General features: G+C 47.5%; 1 protein-coding gene across 2 annotated transcripts; it reads left to right on the forward strand.

Moving 5' to 3' along the window:
- Positions 1 to 1,076: 1,076 nt before the first annotated feature.
- On the forward strand, positions 1,077 to 11,442 carry LOC149526084 (olfactory receptor 52E4-like). 2 transcript variants are annotated; one of them, XM_089777188.1, is made up of 2 exons: positions 1,077 to 1,104; positions 10,508 to 11,442. In XM_089777188.1, the coding sequence occupies exons 1-2, from the start codon at positions 1,077 to 1,079 to the stop codon at positions 11,440 to 11,442; spliced, it is 963 nt and encodes a 320-aa protein (XP_089633314.1). The 2 variants fall into 2 exon arrangements, with proteins under 2 accessions (XP_089633314.1, XP_089633315.1); XM_089777189.1 differs by lacking the exon at positions 1,077 to 1,104 and having other exon boundaries at positions 10,495 to 11,442.
- Positions 11,443 to 14,517: the final 3,075 nt, after the last annotated feature.

Below are 14,517 nucleotides of genomic sequence, written 5' to 3' on the forward strand. Positions count from 1 at the left end.
CTTAATGCTGGCCTGACTTTCTGTGCGATTCTGTGCTGTAGTGTGTCCTCATTCAGCTGGTTACTCAAAATTTCAGAGTGGGAAAAAAACCCCAAACCTTTGCCAAGACACATGCCAGAGGGAACCATCCCAGTTATAGCAGACCTTGGTGATAAGCTTTGGGGATCTTTGCCAGCAACTGGACAGAAACCCCTGCTCAGTCACAGCAGTGGATAATGTTGGGGTACCAAGGAATGGGATGGAGAATAACCTGTTCTGGACATGTGTTTTCATCACTCAGGGCCCGTCTACGCTGTACCGTTATTTTGAGATAACTAACGTTATTTCAAAATAACAACGTGAGCATTTACACAGCCATTCTGTTAGTTTGAAATCATTTCAAAATAACAGACGGCTTGTTCCGAAATCTGTAAACCTCATTCTACGAGGAGTAATGCTTATTTCAAATGAGGTGTGTGTAGACGCGCCACTGCTGCTCTTTCGAAATAGTCCTTGGCACTGGTGAAACTCTCTGTGTCCAGCCCTGGGGACCACAATTAAGAAAAAGGTGCTGAAAAATTGGAGCATGTGCAGAAAAGAGCCAAAAAAAGGATTGGAAGCTGGAGAAAATGCTGGAGAGTGAGATAATTCAGGATAGTCACCTATTCAACTTACATAGTAGTAACTGGCTCTGTAGTCTAGGCAGAGCACGGACAAGTAGCTAGAAGCTGAAGCCAAACAAATTCCAGCTGGAATCCAGTGCCAGATCTTTTAGCACAGATGGTGACTCTCCACTGGGGTAACTGTGAAGAGGAGGGTGGGGTTTTCCAGCTCTCCGTCTCTGCAGATGCAGCCTGGCTGCTTTGCTAGGAGAGGGACTGGGAGGGCTGCCTGCAGCGGGGAAGCCTGAGTACATCAGTGTGTACCGCTCACCCGGACGGCAGGGGTTCTCCCATCACAGGTACATCCCCTCCCCACGAGGTGTTAGGTTGGTCAATGGAAGAATCCAGCCATCGGTCTCATGCTGTGCACGCCGGGGTCACCGTGACAGATCAGCATCCCTACATCACACTTTTCCTGCTGTTTCTAAAGGGCAGATGCCTCAAAAAATGAGGTTTACAGGATCTTTTGAAAAAACCTGCTGTTTTCAAAAGAACCGCAGTTTTACTTGCAAAAAGCACCATGATGCGATTATGCAAATGAAGCACAGGATAGTTAAATCCCCGCTTCATTTGCATTTTCTAAGTGCCTCATTTACATCCCTCTGCAGACAGCTTTCCAGGAGACACAAGTCAGGAAACAGCCACCCTGCTACCAGTCAGAGATGTGAGGGGAGAAGGTGACAGTGTCTGGGCATGAACGCATAGCTGGCACCTGAGGTCTTTGTTTAATTCTTCCTCCAAGGAGAGTCCCTCCATGGAGCCTGAGCAATCCACGGGCTACAGCCTATGACTTTTGCTTTGTATTGTACAGCTGTTACCACCTTTCCCCCGATAGATCCCCTGGCCCACAGAAATCCACCAACCCCAGAGCTGGAGGTGTCAGCCAGAGTGCAGATATAGGAAAAAACGGCATTTTTACCTTTGGTAACGGAGGAAATCCGTCTCCTGCGTCAAGGGACCTAGGGGCTTTAAAGTCTGTGCAGTGCAAAAAAGGACCAGAGACTGCCTCCCTCTCCCATTGCACCCACGATGCACTAGGGGATCAAGGAGGAGAGCTTCTAAGCAAGGGAACGGTACCTGTGAATCCTGGGATGCAAGTGTCTTCCCTGGGATTCTCTCAGGTAGCCGCGTCCCTCGCCTCTCTCACCGCAGTGTCCACAGCAACATCCCAGGCCGCGCACCGACGTGGGGACTGCACCGTCTATAACATAGCTCTGGGCTTCCCTTAGCATCTACAGGAGACACGGCATCCGGGTGTAAACAGGCTGGCGACGGGAGACATTCAGGGCAGTGTCTCTGTTCCATGTCTGCCGCTGGGCTCTTTATGCAGGGGTAGCCGTGAACACTAATTAGGGGAATTCCCAGTGGGAGATGAGAAGAGTCTATGCAGAGTCAGAAGGGAAGGAAGTGGCTGCTCTGGGTATTTGTCTTTATTTTAAAATTAGAGTTGATAAATAAAAAAAAAAACATCAATTGCGTTGCTGAAGTCGAAATCGCTCAATTAGGCTTTTGGGCTGTCTACACAGCAGGAAGTGGAAGGAAGAACACTCTTCCTTTGGCTCTCCCTACTCCTTGTGAAATGAGAGTTACAGGAGTTGGAGTAAGAAGTCCTCCACCTTGACATTATTTTGAAATAATGCCTTGCGGTATAGGCACACGCTATGTTATTTCAAAGTAATGCTGCTGGGTAGACGTACCTGCTGTGTCCTTCAGTGCATGAACCAAACCATTGTGTGTCCGGTGCTTTGTATACGTAATTCCAGGCACACTGAATTGGGCCTCACATCTAGCCTGTAACTGGAGAATGGAACGTGTGCAAACTCCATCCCCAACTTCACTGTCCTGAGCACTGAAGGCTTCTGTTAACTTCCCACAGTGGTGGGTTGGGCTTATTAGCTTCAAATTTAGGGAAGGTGACCCTGAGCGCACGTCCTACAATTGAATGAGGACGTATGATTGGCCTCTCCCCAGTACCGAAAGGTAGGGTCAATAGAAAACCAGGCCCTTGTGACTGACAGGCCCCATGAGCAACGGGGAGAGGACAATGCTTCAGATCAGCCTCATGGACAGGCAGGAAGACCAATGAGGAGTCAGGATATGAGGGGGCGGATCCCATCCTCCATGGGAGTGGGAGCTGCCTCGGCAACAGCAAAGCTGAGCAATGGGACAGCCTGAGCTGGGAGCAGAGCCAAGGGGGCCAGGGTGCAGCCCATGGAGCAGGTCAGTGCTGGGAGCAGAGCCAGAGAAGCAGCCCAGGGAGCTAAGATGGCGGCAGAGCAACAGCAGTGCTCAGGCAGAACAGAGGTGGGACTGGGGCAGAGGACAGAGCCGTCTGGAGCCATGTGCACTGAGAAGGAGCCACTGTGTGTGTGTGTGGGGGGGGGGGGGGAAACTCTGGGCAGAGGCAGCCAAAGGGGATCATAACCCTGAGCTAGAGTCTTAAGGCGTGTGGCCACAGCAGGGCAGCACACTCCAGCCTGGGCTGCGTGAGGGACGGACTGTGAATTCCCTTCCTTTCCAGGGACGGCTGGCTGCGATGTCCTTGTGCCCACAGCGTGAGGCTTTGTGCTTTCCTTTCACCTTTTCAGGTTTTCTTATTTTATTTTAATTGGTAGCTGTTTAATACATTTGGCTTCCTTGGACTTCATGAGCGATCAGTGGGTCAGAGAAGTGCCCAGAGCAGAGAGAGCACCCCGGTGTGGGGACACCCCAGACCTTGTCCTAAATGACCATGACAAAAATGGAGGTTGAACACACCCAGCCGTGTTCAGATTACCAGGAATTAAAGATCCTAATTCAAACTACCGTTACTCCTCATTCCATTATGATCTTTAATTCGAACTACCTATCCCGTGCCGCGTGGCACGGAGTTTGGACTAAGGAGGATTTAAAAATGGTGGCTCCCGGGAACATGTAAATGAAGCCCGGGATATTAAAATCCCGGGCTTCATTTGCGACTCCGCTTGCCCTAATTACCCTACCTAGCTCGAACTAACAAGCTAGTGTAGACATACCCTAGCATATCAGTCAGGAAAGCCAAAAGTTCAAGACCAATGGGGCTCTCGACATTTCAGAACTATGGACACCAGTGTCATAATATAATACAGGGTAAGTGGGAGTCAACTCCTTCGCTGTGGACTTTTAGGCCAATCAGGGCTCATAGGAGGCATTGGGTGAACATATCCCAAGGAGCCTAAAACCAGTGGGGCAAGCCTGACCCTACTGAAAATACATGCATCCCTCAGATTGACTTGATGTTGACTGGGGCAATGGAATAAAAGATATGGGTCATGAACCACCAGTGTTAAGAAGATCCCAGAGAGCTACTATGGACGTACTGACTGTTTAACGTAGAGATAATTATATTGGTACAGCATAGTGTTTTAATGAATATTGTCATGTACAATGTCAAGATGAGGTCCTGGGATTTTTAAAATAGTACATGTTCTTTTATTCATTGTTATTAATAGCATGATGACACTATATGGGGTCCAGATGTTCTGGTGTGAATATGCTGCTTGGCAAAATTTTAGCCAGGGGGGATGTAAGGGAACCGTCAGCCCCTCGCTAAAATCTTAGTGAGGATTTTTAGTTGGGATCTTCTCAGTGCCAAAAGGAAGAAGAAGAGTCAACGGGAAACCAGGCCCCTGAGGCTATGTCTACAATAAAGCGCTCATTAGCATTTGTCGCACTGTCATTTGCATATTCTGTGCCGATGCTTTTTGCGCAAGAGGTTTTTGCGCAAAACCAAGCATTGTAGACGGGTTTGTTTTGCGCCAAAAAAACCCTTTTGCACAAGATCCTTACACCTCCTTTTTTGAAGCACACGGATCTTGCACAAAAGGATTTTTTTGCACAAAATGGAGCCATCTACAATGCTTGTTTTTTGCGCAAAAACCTCTTACACAAAAAGCATCAGCAGAGAATATGCAAATGACAGTGCGACAAATGCTAATGAGCGCTTCATTAGCATCCTCTCTGCCAGCAAAAGCGTGCAGTGTATATGTAGCCTGAGACTGGTGCAATGGGCGGAGGCCAATGCTCCTGGTCAGCCTGATTGACAGGCAGGTAGCCAATGAGGAAATGAGGAGGTCAGGGGGATCCTTCCTTCATGTGAGCTGTGGCTGCCTGGACCAGAGCCAGGCAGAGTTAAGGGGAGAGGAGAGCCGTGCCGTCCAGGGTATCTCTTCAGGAACACCCTCCAAGAACTGTTCCTTTCTAAGTAAGAGAGAGCGCATTTCTATGGTATTAGCATTGCTCCTGATGTTCGTGTGTCGCAGTTTTTGTTACACTGGTAGGCATGTTGGGTGAATGCCAAGTCTGGTTTCCACCTTAAGGCTCTGAAGCAGTGACAGGAATGTTCAGCGGTGAGCCCCATTCTGATTCTGGTCTCTTGTTTATAAAGCTCATAGTCATTCATGTTTTCTCTAGGCATTTCATTGGCCACTTCCTCAAAGGGTCTACTGAGTAGTGGTCTCAGCTCCACTATGTACTGATCTGTGGAGAGCTGTACCCAACTCAGACCCTTTCAAACTCTCTAAGAAGGCCACTGCATCATCTCCTACCTTGTACGCTGGGTATTTCTTGGGTTGGTTAGCATTAACTGGAGCAGGGTGGTTACTCAGTGGAGCCAGAGCAGCCAGCTTCTCAGTTTCTTTCCAGCTCTAAGCCGAGGAAGGCTGAAGAACTCCAGATTGATATTTTCAATTCTCTGGGTCTCTACCATCTCCTCCCTGTCACAGGACAGTGCAAGATTTAGATTGGACATTCAGAAAAACTTCCAAACTATCAGGGTGGTAAAACACTGGAATAAATTTCCTAGGGAGGTTGTGGAATCTCCGTCACTAGAGATATTTAAGAGCAGGTTGGACAGACATCCAACAGGGAGGGAGTAGATATGGTGCTTGGTCCTGCCACAAGGGCAGGGGACTGGACTTGATGACCTCTTGAGGTCCCTTCCAGTTCTGGTGGTCTATGATTATATGAAAATCAGGAGTGAGAATATACTGAAACCAGGGACAACCTATATCAGTGCTGAATTCATGGCAGCTTTGTGGTTGGGGATACATCACTTGCTTAAAAGTCCAGCAAACTCTGAAGTAACTGTTTTGACATACTGTACTTCAAAGTAACACGCTGGCAGCCCACCGTCGCAACAACACTTGTACCAAGTGTATCACATGAGGTTTCCGTGGAAAAAGTGAGGGTTGGCTCCATATGCTTATCCTATCTGTATGCATGTCCCATCTCTCTATCTGAAATCATGAACATTGACTAGGTGCCTATATTTCAAATGTGCTTCTGTCGTAACTCCTACAAGGTAGCTCACATCCACTTTAGCCAGCACTGTAAATGGACCATAGAAGTTGATGGCCCATCACCGAACACAATGGACAACAGAAGAAGCTTATAGCTACCTGGGGATGTTCTAGGCAGAAAATGAGCACTAGCCCCTGCGATGAATCATCGGAACTGGCAAGGTCATGTGGTCAGCTCAAGTGACACCTGTGGGTAACATTACGATGCACTGCGACATTGGGTTGGTGTATGGTGAAAATCAAGAGAGTCTGAAACACACGACCTCCATATTAGTCAGTGACTGACATTCCTGCAGGACACTGAAGGGACAGGTGTGATGTTCTCTGCTCCAAAGCAACACCCAGGCACCTCATGTTGGCCATGGTGATGGGATTATGATAAGTGGCGTACGATATATGGCCTGTGAGGTGTCAATAGAAACGAATATCCCATATGTAAGTACATGGCTTTTCTGTGGCTAACGTTATGAATGGAGACGATGTGCCAACATGTCACATGTGTTAGCTCTTGGGTAACACCCACAAGGCATTTGACTTCCTGTGTAGCCAGCACGTTACGGACGAACCATTGACGATCATGACACATCAAGCAAGACGATAGACGTTCAAAGTACCATATCCCAAGTGTACAGGTAGTTCGGAAAAGGAAGCCTAATCTGAACTACCTAGTTCGTGCTGCGACATACCCAGAGGTGGCAAGCTGGGTAATAAACTGAGAAAGCTCAGGTGTCTGACTGGAGTAAGATTGTTCAGCACTGTGAACGTAGGTGGGGGTACCTCTCTATTGTTAGTTCACGAGTTTCCAAAACATTCACTGAACTGCACCTGTTTTGTCCCTGCTGTTGTATGGCTGTGTAAGTGCCCAACCCAGAGAGGACTGTAGCTTTTCACAGCTTCACAGTGTGAGAGGAAGCCAGGTGGGTCTGCCAGAGGACTCAGCAATAATCCACTTCCAGGTTGCACCTGGAGACGTCCTCCACACCCACCCAGTTAAATTTCCTTGATACACCAGGGCTGTGTCTAGACTGGACAGCTTTTCCGGAAAAACTTGCCAGCTGTCTACATTGGCTGCTTGAATTTCCGCAAAAGCACTGACATCCTACTGTAAGAAATCAGTGCTTTTTGTGGAAATACTATGCTGCTCCCTAAATACTTTTTGCGGAAATACTAAGCTTTTGCTCAAAAGGGCCAGTGTAGACAGCTCAGATTTGTTTTCCGCAAAAAAGCCCCAATCGCGAAAATGGCAATCGGGGCTTTTTTGCGCAAAAGCGCGTCTAGATTGGACACGGACACATTTCCACAAAAAGTGCTTTTGCAGAAAAGTGTCCGTGCCAATCTAGATGCTCTGTTCTGAAAATGCTTTTAATGGAAAACTTTTCCGTTAAAAGAATTTCCAGAAAATCATGCCAGTCTAGACGTAGCCCAGGAGTCTCTTTCCGCCTTTCTTGTACTCAGTTACTCCTGGAGAGACCGTGGTTACAGGAAGGAAGCCAGGACTCCGGGATGCTGTCTGCCGTTCTTGCTATTACTTTGGCCAAGTCATGTGTTTGTGCCACAGTTTATCTGTATAATGGGGATATGGTCTTGGTCAATGTCATTGGTTGGTGTCTTGAAGATCTTTCAGTGAAAGTTACTACACGGGATAATAGTTCCTGATGAGAATCATTGATCTCTGACCCCTTAGCAGCAGCCCTGTGTATTTTCAGAAAGTGCTTGTGTCTCCCCTCAGGTATCTTGTTTGGATTCTTATTAATTAACTCCAATTGTTACATATCACACAGATGCATAGAACAGCCAATTCCTCCTTGACTCAGCCCGAACCCCAGGAGTTCTCCCCTCCTTTTGGGAAGGCCCCGTAATTACTCTTTACTCCTAATACACAGGGGTACAGATGTCTTGTGCCCAGCATGTTTACACTCAGATACCAGCATCTCCCCTAGCGGCTGAGCAAACCCCACTGGGATTGTAGGGAGCTATATTACAATCGGTGCAGACTCCTGTGTCGGCTATCGGTGTGGGCTTCTGCAGATGCTGAGCAGAGAGAGGTGTCACAGTCAGCTACCGAAGGGGGATTCCCAGGGAGGACAGGTCTGTCTCCAAACTTACAGGTACCCGTGTTGTGCTGCTCTCATGAAAGGTAGGAGTGGTGAGTGAGAGAATCGGTCCCTGCTCCCTTCCCCTCTGCGCGGCCATTAAACGTCCCAGGGCCCTGGTCAGCGGGGATGAGTTTGGCCCAGTGGATGACTCTGAATAAAGGGTGTTCTCCACCCACTCCTGTTTTTAAACTTCCCTGTTTTTAAACATGGACCCCAGGGCTGGCTGCAGTCGGTCTCCCCAATGCAAGGTGCAGCGGTAAAATCCTTCCCCTGCTCCAACTCACACCCCTGCTGTTTATTCATCCAGGGATCCCAGCAGAACCTTCCATCCTCAGCATGGCGCTGGAGCTCACAACGCGCAGTTTGCCCACGATGACGGCTAAATTCTCTCCAGTCTCCGCTTTCCCTGCTGTGGGGCTGTTCCCACAGGCTCACCTTACATTTGGCTGCATTAAAGCGTTTTGTTTGCATGGACCCATCCCACCAGCTGTTGGAATAAGTCGTGTCCACTCCTGGAAAGCTGAACTCCTGACATGCCTTCCTCTTTGTAACCACTCTGCCCATCTTTGGCCCATAATATTCAATACCTAAATGACATCAAAAGCTTAGTATGGGACACTTCCCGAGCACTCAATTAGCCTCATTTAGCTCCGGCACTACTACTGACAGTACTCCCCCCCCCCCTTCTTTTTCTGCTTTAAATAGAGATTTTTTCCCCTTTTTTCTCCAGTCATCTAAATAAGTGAGTTTTGCCCATGAAAGCTCATGACTCTATATATGTATATATTTTCGTTAGTCTCTAAGGTGCTACGACATTACTGATTGTTTTGTAAGATTGTAAATGAATGCTATTTAACCCTCTTCTTCACCTCGAACGGACTGGAAAGTATTCCATTACTGCCTAGGATACGAGTGCTTCACATGGTTTCTTTCCACATAAATAATAAAAATATTTCTTGAACACACCTAGATGTTTTGAATCATTAATGTGTTTCCTTTCCCTATTGAGAAATTTGCTTAATTGTTTTTAGATTTACTTTTGTTCTTAATATATTTAATACTTGTCTTTTTGGGATCCTTAGAATTGAGGATGATATCTTTTTCAATGATATCTTTAGGGTACCCCATAAATTCTCATAACTTTCAATTCGTATTGCTCGCTCTCTATCTTTTATTTTTTTCCCATTCATTATGTATTGCTTTCCTGCCAGAACTGCTGTCTACACTTTGACACCTAATTGTGTTTTTAGCCAAAATTGTCCACTTTCTTGACAGCGGAATGTTGTTTTTTTAACTATTAAATAATCTCTCTGAGAATTCTCAATTTTCATTCACATTTCTCTGTCTAAAGTTTTCTTCTCTGTCATTTTTGCTGATTATTTCCTCAGTTCAGGGCGATTTAGACTTTTGAAGCACTGGATGTCTTAAGATATTTCCAGTTCGGTACCCTTCTCTTTTCGTTTTTTTTTTAATGTAACCTGTTCTCCTCTATTGTATACTCCCTTATTTGTCTCTTCTGTAAACTAAACATTCACAGACTTTTCATTCTGTCCACTTGTGGCAGCCTCCTGGAATCTCATATCCTGTCTCAGGGAGATCCCTTTTCTATCTGCTCCATTCATTATAGAGTCTGAGTGAGCAAAACAGAACACACGTCCAGAGCACATTATTCTCCAGCCTATATCTTGGGTGTCTGAACAATTGTGAGCAACTGGGTGAATGGGGAACTTCCTACAGCATGGACTCTCTAGCCTGGGTTTCATTTCATTGAGGAACATCAAGGGTGTGTCTAGACTACAGGGTTTTGTCGACAAAACTATACCTGTGTCCACACTGCCTTTGAGTTTTGTCGACGTATGTAAACGTCATTCTATGAGGCATAACCCCTTTTATTGACAGAGTTCTGTCGATAGAAGGCATTATTGCATCTACACTGTCCTTTGCGTCCACAATGTTATGTTGAAAAAGCAGCTTGCTTTGTCGACAGAACTGGATGTAGTCTAGACGCTCTTTGTCGACAGAAGCTTTCTCGACAGTATCTGTAGACAAAACCCTGTAGTCTAGACATACCCCAAGGGATAACCAATATCCACATCCATGTTTCCTCTTGGTGCCCGTTAAGGATTCCCACACTATGATATGTGGGAGTCGCTGGCACATGGACACCACCAAAGATGGAATTGGCATCAGCAGGGCCCGTTGTTCAGAATTCTTTTGTCTGACTAATGAAAATGCCATTTCTCGGTGTGTGAAGAGCAACCAATCTCCTTCACAGCCTCCAGCTGTTCATTTAGTGTCTCATATTCACATTGTCTCTCCATTTAGGCATTTCTACTGCAACCATCTCCCTAGAGCCGGGCACATAAAGGAAGTCAGGGGAATGCACAATATACGCAGGAGAGAGTGTTATACCTCAAAGTTGGACGCCTCCGCTGCTCCATGTCAGACGCCAACATATCCAATTTTACCAAACCCTCCACCTTCATCCTGCTGGGCATTCCTGGCCTAGAGGCAGCCCATGTCTGGATCTCCATCCCCTTCTGCACCATGTACGCCATGGCCATCTTGGGGAACTTCACCATCCTTTTCATCGTGAAGACAGAGCCAAGCCTTCACGAGCCCATGTACTATTTCCTCTGCATGCTGGCCGTCACTGACCTGGTTCTATCTACGTCCATCCTGCCTAAAACCCTGAGCATTTTCTGGTTCAGTTCCAGGGAGATCGATTTCAGTGCCTGCCTCACCCAGATGTTCTTCATTCACACCTTCTTAGCGGTGGAGTCTGGGATCTTCGTGGCCATGGCTTTGGATCGCTACGTGGCCATCTGTGAACCCCTGAGACATTCCACCATCCTCACCAACCAGGTGGTCACCAAAATCGGCCTGGCCGTGTTGCTACGCAGCAGCCTCCTCGTATTTCCCTATCCCTTCGTGGCAAGGCAGTGGCCATATTGCAGAAGCAACATCATCGCCCATACCTACTGCGCACACATCGCCGTGGTCAAGCTGGCCTGCGCCGACATCCGTGTCAGTAGTTACTATGGCCTCTTTGTGACATTCTGTGTGATCAGTCTGGATGTGTTTTTTATCTCTGTGTCCTATACTCAGATCCTCAGGACCATCTTCAGTCTGCCCATAAAGGACACCCGGCTCAAGACTTTTGGGACCTGCGGCTCCCACTTCTGTGTCATCTTAGCCTTTTACATCCCAGGTCTCTTCTCTTTTTTCACTGAGCGTTTTGGCCAGAATGTGCCCATTTATTTCCACATTCTCTTTGCCAACTTGTATCTCCTGGTGCCTCCCATGCTAAACCCCATCATCTATGGAGTGAGGACCAAACAGATCCGGAACAGGCTGCTCCGGGTCTTTACACATAAATGGATCTAAAGCGTTTGCCCCGGCTCTCAGACCAAGTTCTATGCAAAAAGGTACCAACTTTCTAAGTGCAGTTAGCTGCATGCCTGGTGCTCCACCCCTTTGCCACTGCAGCACAACAACTTTCATTTTGTTGTGAATATGTGGACATGTCCATTTTGCACAAAAACCCTTTTGTGCTAGATCCTTATGCCTCTTTCATGCTTGAACTTGGTGATGGTGCAAACTACCCCATCATCCAGATCATTAATAACAATGTGCAATAAAACCAGACCCAGGACCAAACCTGGCACATTCTGATTGATACCAGCTACCAACTGGACATTACCATTGAGCTCAAGCATCTAGCTAGATTTCTATCCTTCTTAGGGTACTGTGATGCCCCACCCCCCGCCATGCTTTGTGACATGTGGCCATAAATATACCAAATTCAAAGGCACTTTGAGCAAATTATTTCATGTAACCCATCAATCTTCGTGTCTTAATCTGCTGGTTCTGTTTATCTTATATTGGTGCGTGTATCATTCTGGTGTGTAAAATTACACATATAGAGTAGGGAATGCTTTATGTTTCTTAAATGTGTAAATGGAAAGCCACCAAGTGGATCTTCATTGTCTGGGCAATCATACGCAAATAGCCTTTCTCCTTAAGGCTTAGCCGTGTTGTCAGGGAGTGGCCAGGTGACTCCCAGGGTACGTCTAGACTACAGGGTTTTGTCGACAGAAGTTTTGTCGACAGATACTGTCGACTAAGCTTCTGTCGACAAAGAGCGTCTAGACTACATTCAGTTCTGTCGACAAAGCAAGCTACTTTGTCGACAAAACCCCGTAGTCTAGACACAACCCTACATGCAATAACACCTTCTGTCGACGGAACTCTGTCGACAGAAGGCATTATGCCTCGTAAAATGAGGTTTACCAGCGTCGACAAAACTGCTGAGTTCTGTCGACGTTATGTCGACAGAACTCAGCGGTAGTATAGACGCAGGTATAGTTTTGTCGACAAAAGTCTACTTTTGTCGACAAAACTCTGTAGTCTAGACACCCCCCCATACAATAAGGGAAATCTTTCAAAAGAACAGAAAAGGGGGCGTCTAGGTCTTTTGACTGGGCCATACCTGAAGAAAGGAGCCAAAGTCCTCAGGGTGGCTGGATAAGAGGTTTTAGGGCGAGTTTGAAAAAGTTTGTGCTGAGGTTTCAGTGTTGAATTAGCCAAGCATTTTGGTTTCTTTTGATTTGTAACCTACTTCGCTCTGCCTGTTCTCACTTATCACCACTTCAATCCGACTGCTTGTACCTAATAAAATCACTTTTATATTCTGCCAAACCCAGTGTAAATGATTGTTACCGGGGGGAGCCATCAGTGGGCACATTCCCCCTTTCGTTGTAAAAGGGGGTTTACCTAATTCTTTGGAGTCCAATCCCAGTTGGGGAGGGGGATCCCAGGAAGCTGGGCCCTAAACTGCACTCGCCTTGAACCTGAAGAGATTCAGAGTCTGTGCTGCTTCTCGAGGAGGCAGGGATCTCAGCTTTGTGCCTTGGCTAGGGGAGATTAGGGAGCTGGCCCAGCAGGATGGGCGGTGAGAAGCCCCAGAGAGCAAGAAGGCGAGTGGCAGGAGCTGTGTCAGCATGCTAGGAGGCACCTGGTCATCTTTCTGACAACCATTAACACAGAATAGCACAAAGAAGTCGTAGTAATTACTGGTGCGGTAATAGCTTCAGGTCCACTGCACAACGGCCATGTATGCATAGTAAGGCTGGGGGGCCATGTTCAATCAACAATATGACCACTGCCTTGCCAGGAGGACAAAGGGCAGTATGATGAAGCCATGACGCAGCCCCACGGCCAGTCAGATCTTGGCCACCACGGGGTTTGTCAGGATGGTGGAATGTCTCAGGGGAGGGCAGATGGCCACGTAGCGATCCAACGCCATGGCCACGAAGATTCTTGACTCCATCACCGAGAAACAGTGAAAAAATAGAGCTGAGTGAGGCAGGCATTGAAATCGATCTCCCTGGAACTGAACCAGAAGATGCCCAATATTTTGGGCAGCGTAGATGGGGGGAGGGTCACCACATTTACTTCAGCTACCTGCTTCCTCCCAGCACTGGAATTCTTTTTTCTAATGCGATCAATGGAATTCAAAGGATTAGAGGACTGGGGTAAAACAGAACCCGGCTTCCAACTAAGATTAACCTCCACCCCCCCTTCTGGTTTATTCACAACACATTTTTATGTCTTTTCAAACCATCAGCCACAGGAGCCATCACATCCACAGCTGCCACCTTTTTGCCCCACAGCATGTTTGGGTATGTTCAAGAAATGCTTCTGGTCAGCAAGAGCCAATATTCCTTCAGAGCTCATAGCTCTTTTGACATTTCCCACTTTCCCATCAAATCTTTCATTTTGCTTGCAGGTTCCACATTACTCCCACTCTGGGTCAGAGAGAGGCCACACCACCACTCTACATCTCTGGCCATCACCCTAGTAAGGGAGTTACCAGGGACACCACACGCCCTTTACAGCTGCCATCAGGCGCCCCCCATCGGTTGGCACTCTGGGCAGCTGCCCGACTCGCCCATGCCTCCGTCTGGCCCTGCCCTCTGCATAAATGGGAGGCCACTCCAGCTCACTACATGGCTAGGGGTCACTCACAGTGTGGGAACAGGCAGGCAGCACAAAACCTGTGAGTATGGGCAGCCGTTTGAGCAAAACATTAGCCAGGGAGGGTGTCTAGCCTGAAAGAAGAGAAAAAGTCTCTGAGTACAAGCCCTTTGTCAGGACTGAGCAGAGGTCAGCTTTGAGCCCCAGGACTCCAGTAAGGGCAGGCAGTAAATGTTGTATGCGAAGGCCTGTATTCAAGGCTGAGCAGCAAGCAAACAGTAGCCCCAACTATGGGGAGGCTGTGTTGTGTGCTGGTGAGGTGACTCTCCAGTCATCTGTCGGCTGTGACAATTGTTTGACTGGAGCTGGTTGTGGAGCCGTTTGACCATGTGTTTGTTGGCTGGAAGTGTGACTCTCTGACTGTGTCTTTGTTTGAAAAGTGTGGATTGGGGGGCTTTGTTCCAGATGGGCCCTGAGTGGTTG

This window comes from Pelodiscus sinensis, chromosome 1, assembly GCF_052426305.1.
Source record: "Pelodiscus sinensis isolate ZL-2025 chromosome 1, ASM5242630v1, whole genome shotgun sequence".
NCBI classification, from domain to species: domain Eukaryota; kingdom Metazoa; phylum Chordata; order Testudines; family Trionychidae; genus Pelodiscus; species Pelodiscus sinensis.

What these genes read in the sequence shown, in the direction of transcription:
- LOC149526084 (XM_089777188.1), top strand. Translation starts at nt 1,077, where the DNA reads ATGCCTCAAAAAATGAGGTTTACAGGAT. An exon ending in AAAAATGAGGTTTACAGGAT is followed by an intron (nt 1,105 to 10,507) that starts CTTTTGAAAAAA and finishes TGTCAGACGCCA; the next exon opens with ACATATCCAATTTTACCAAA.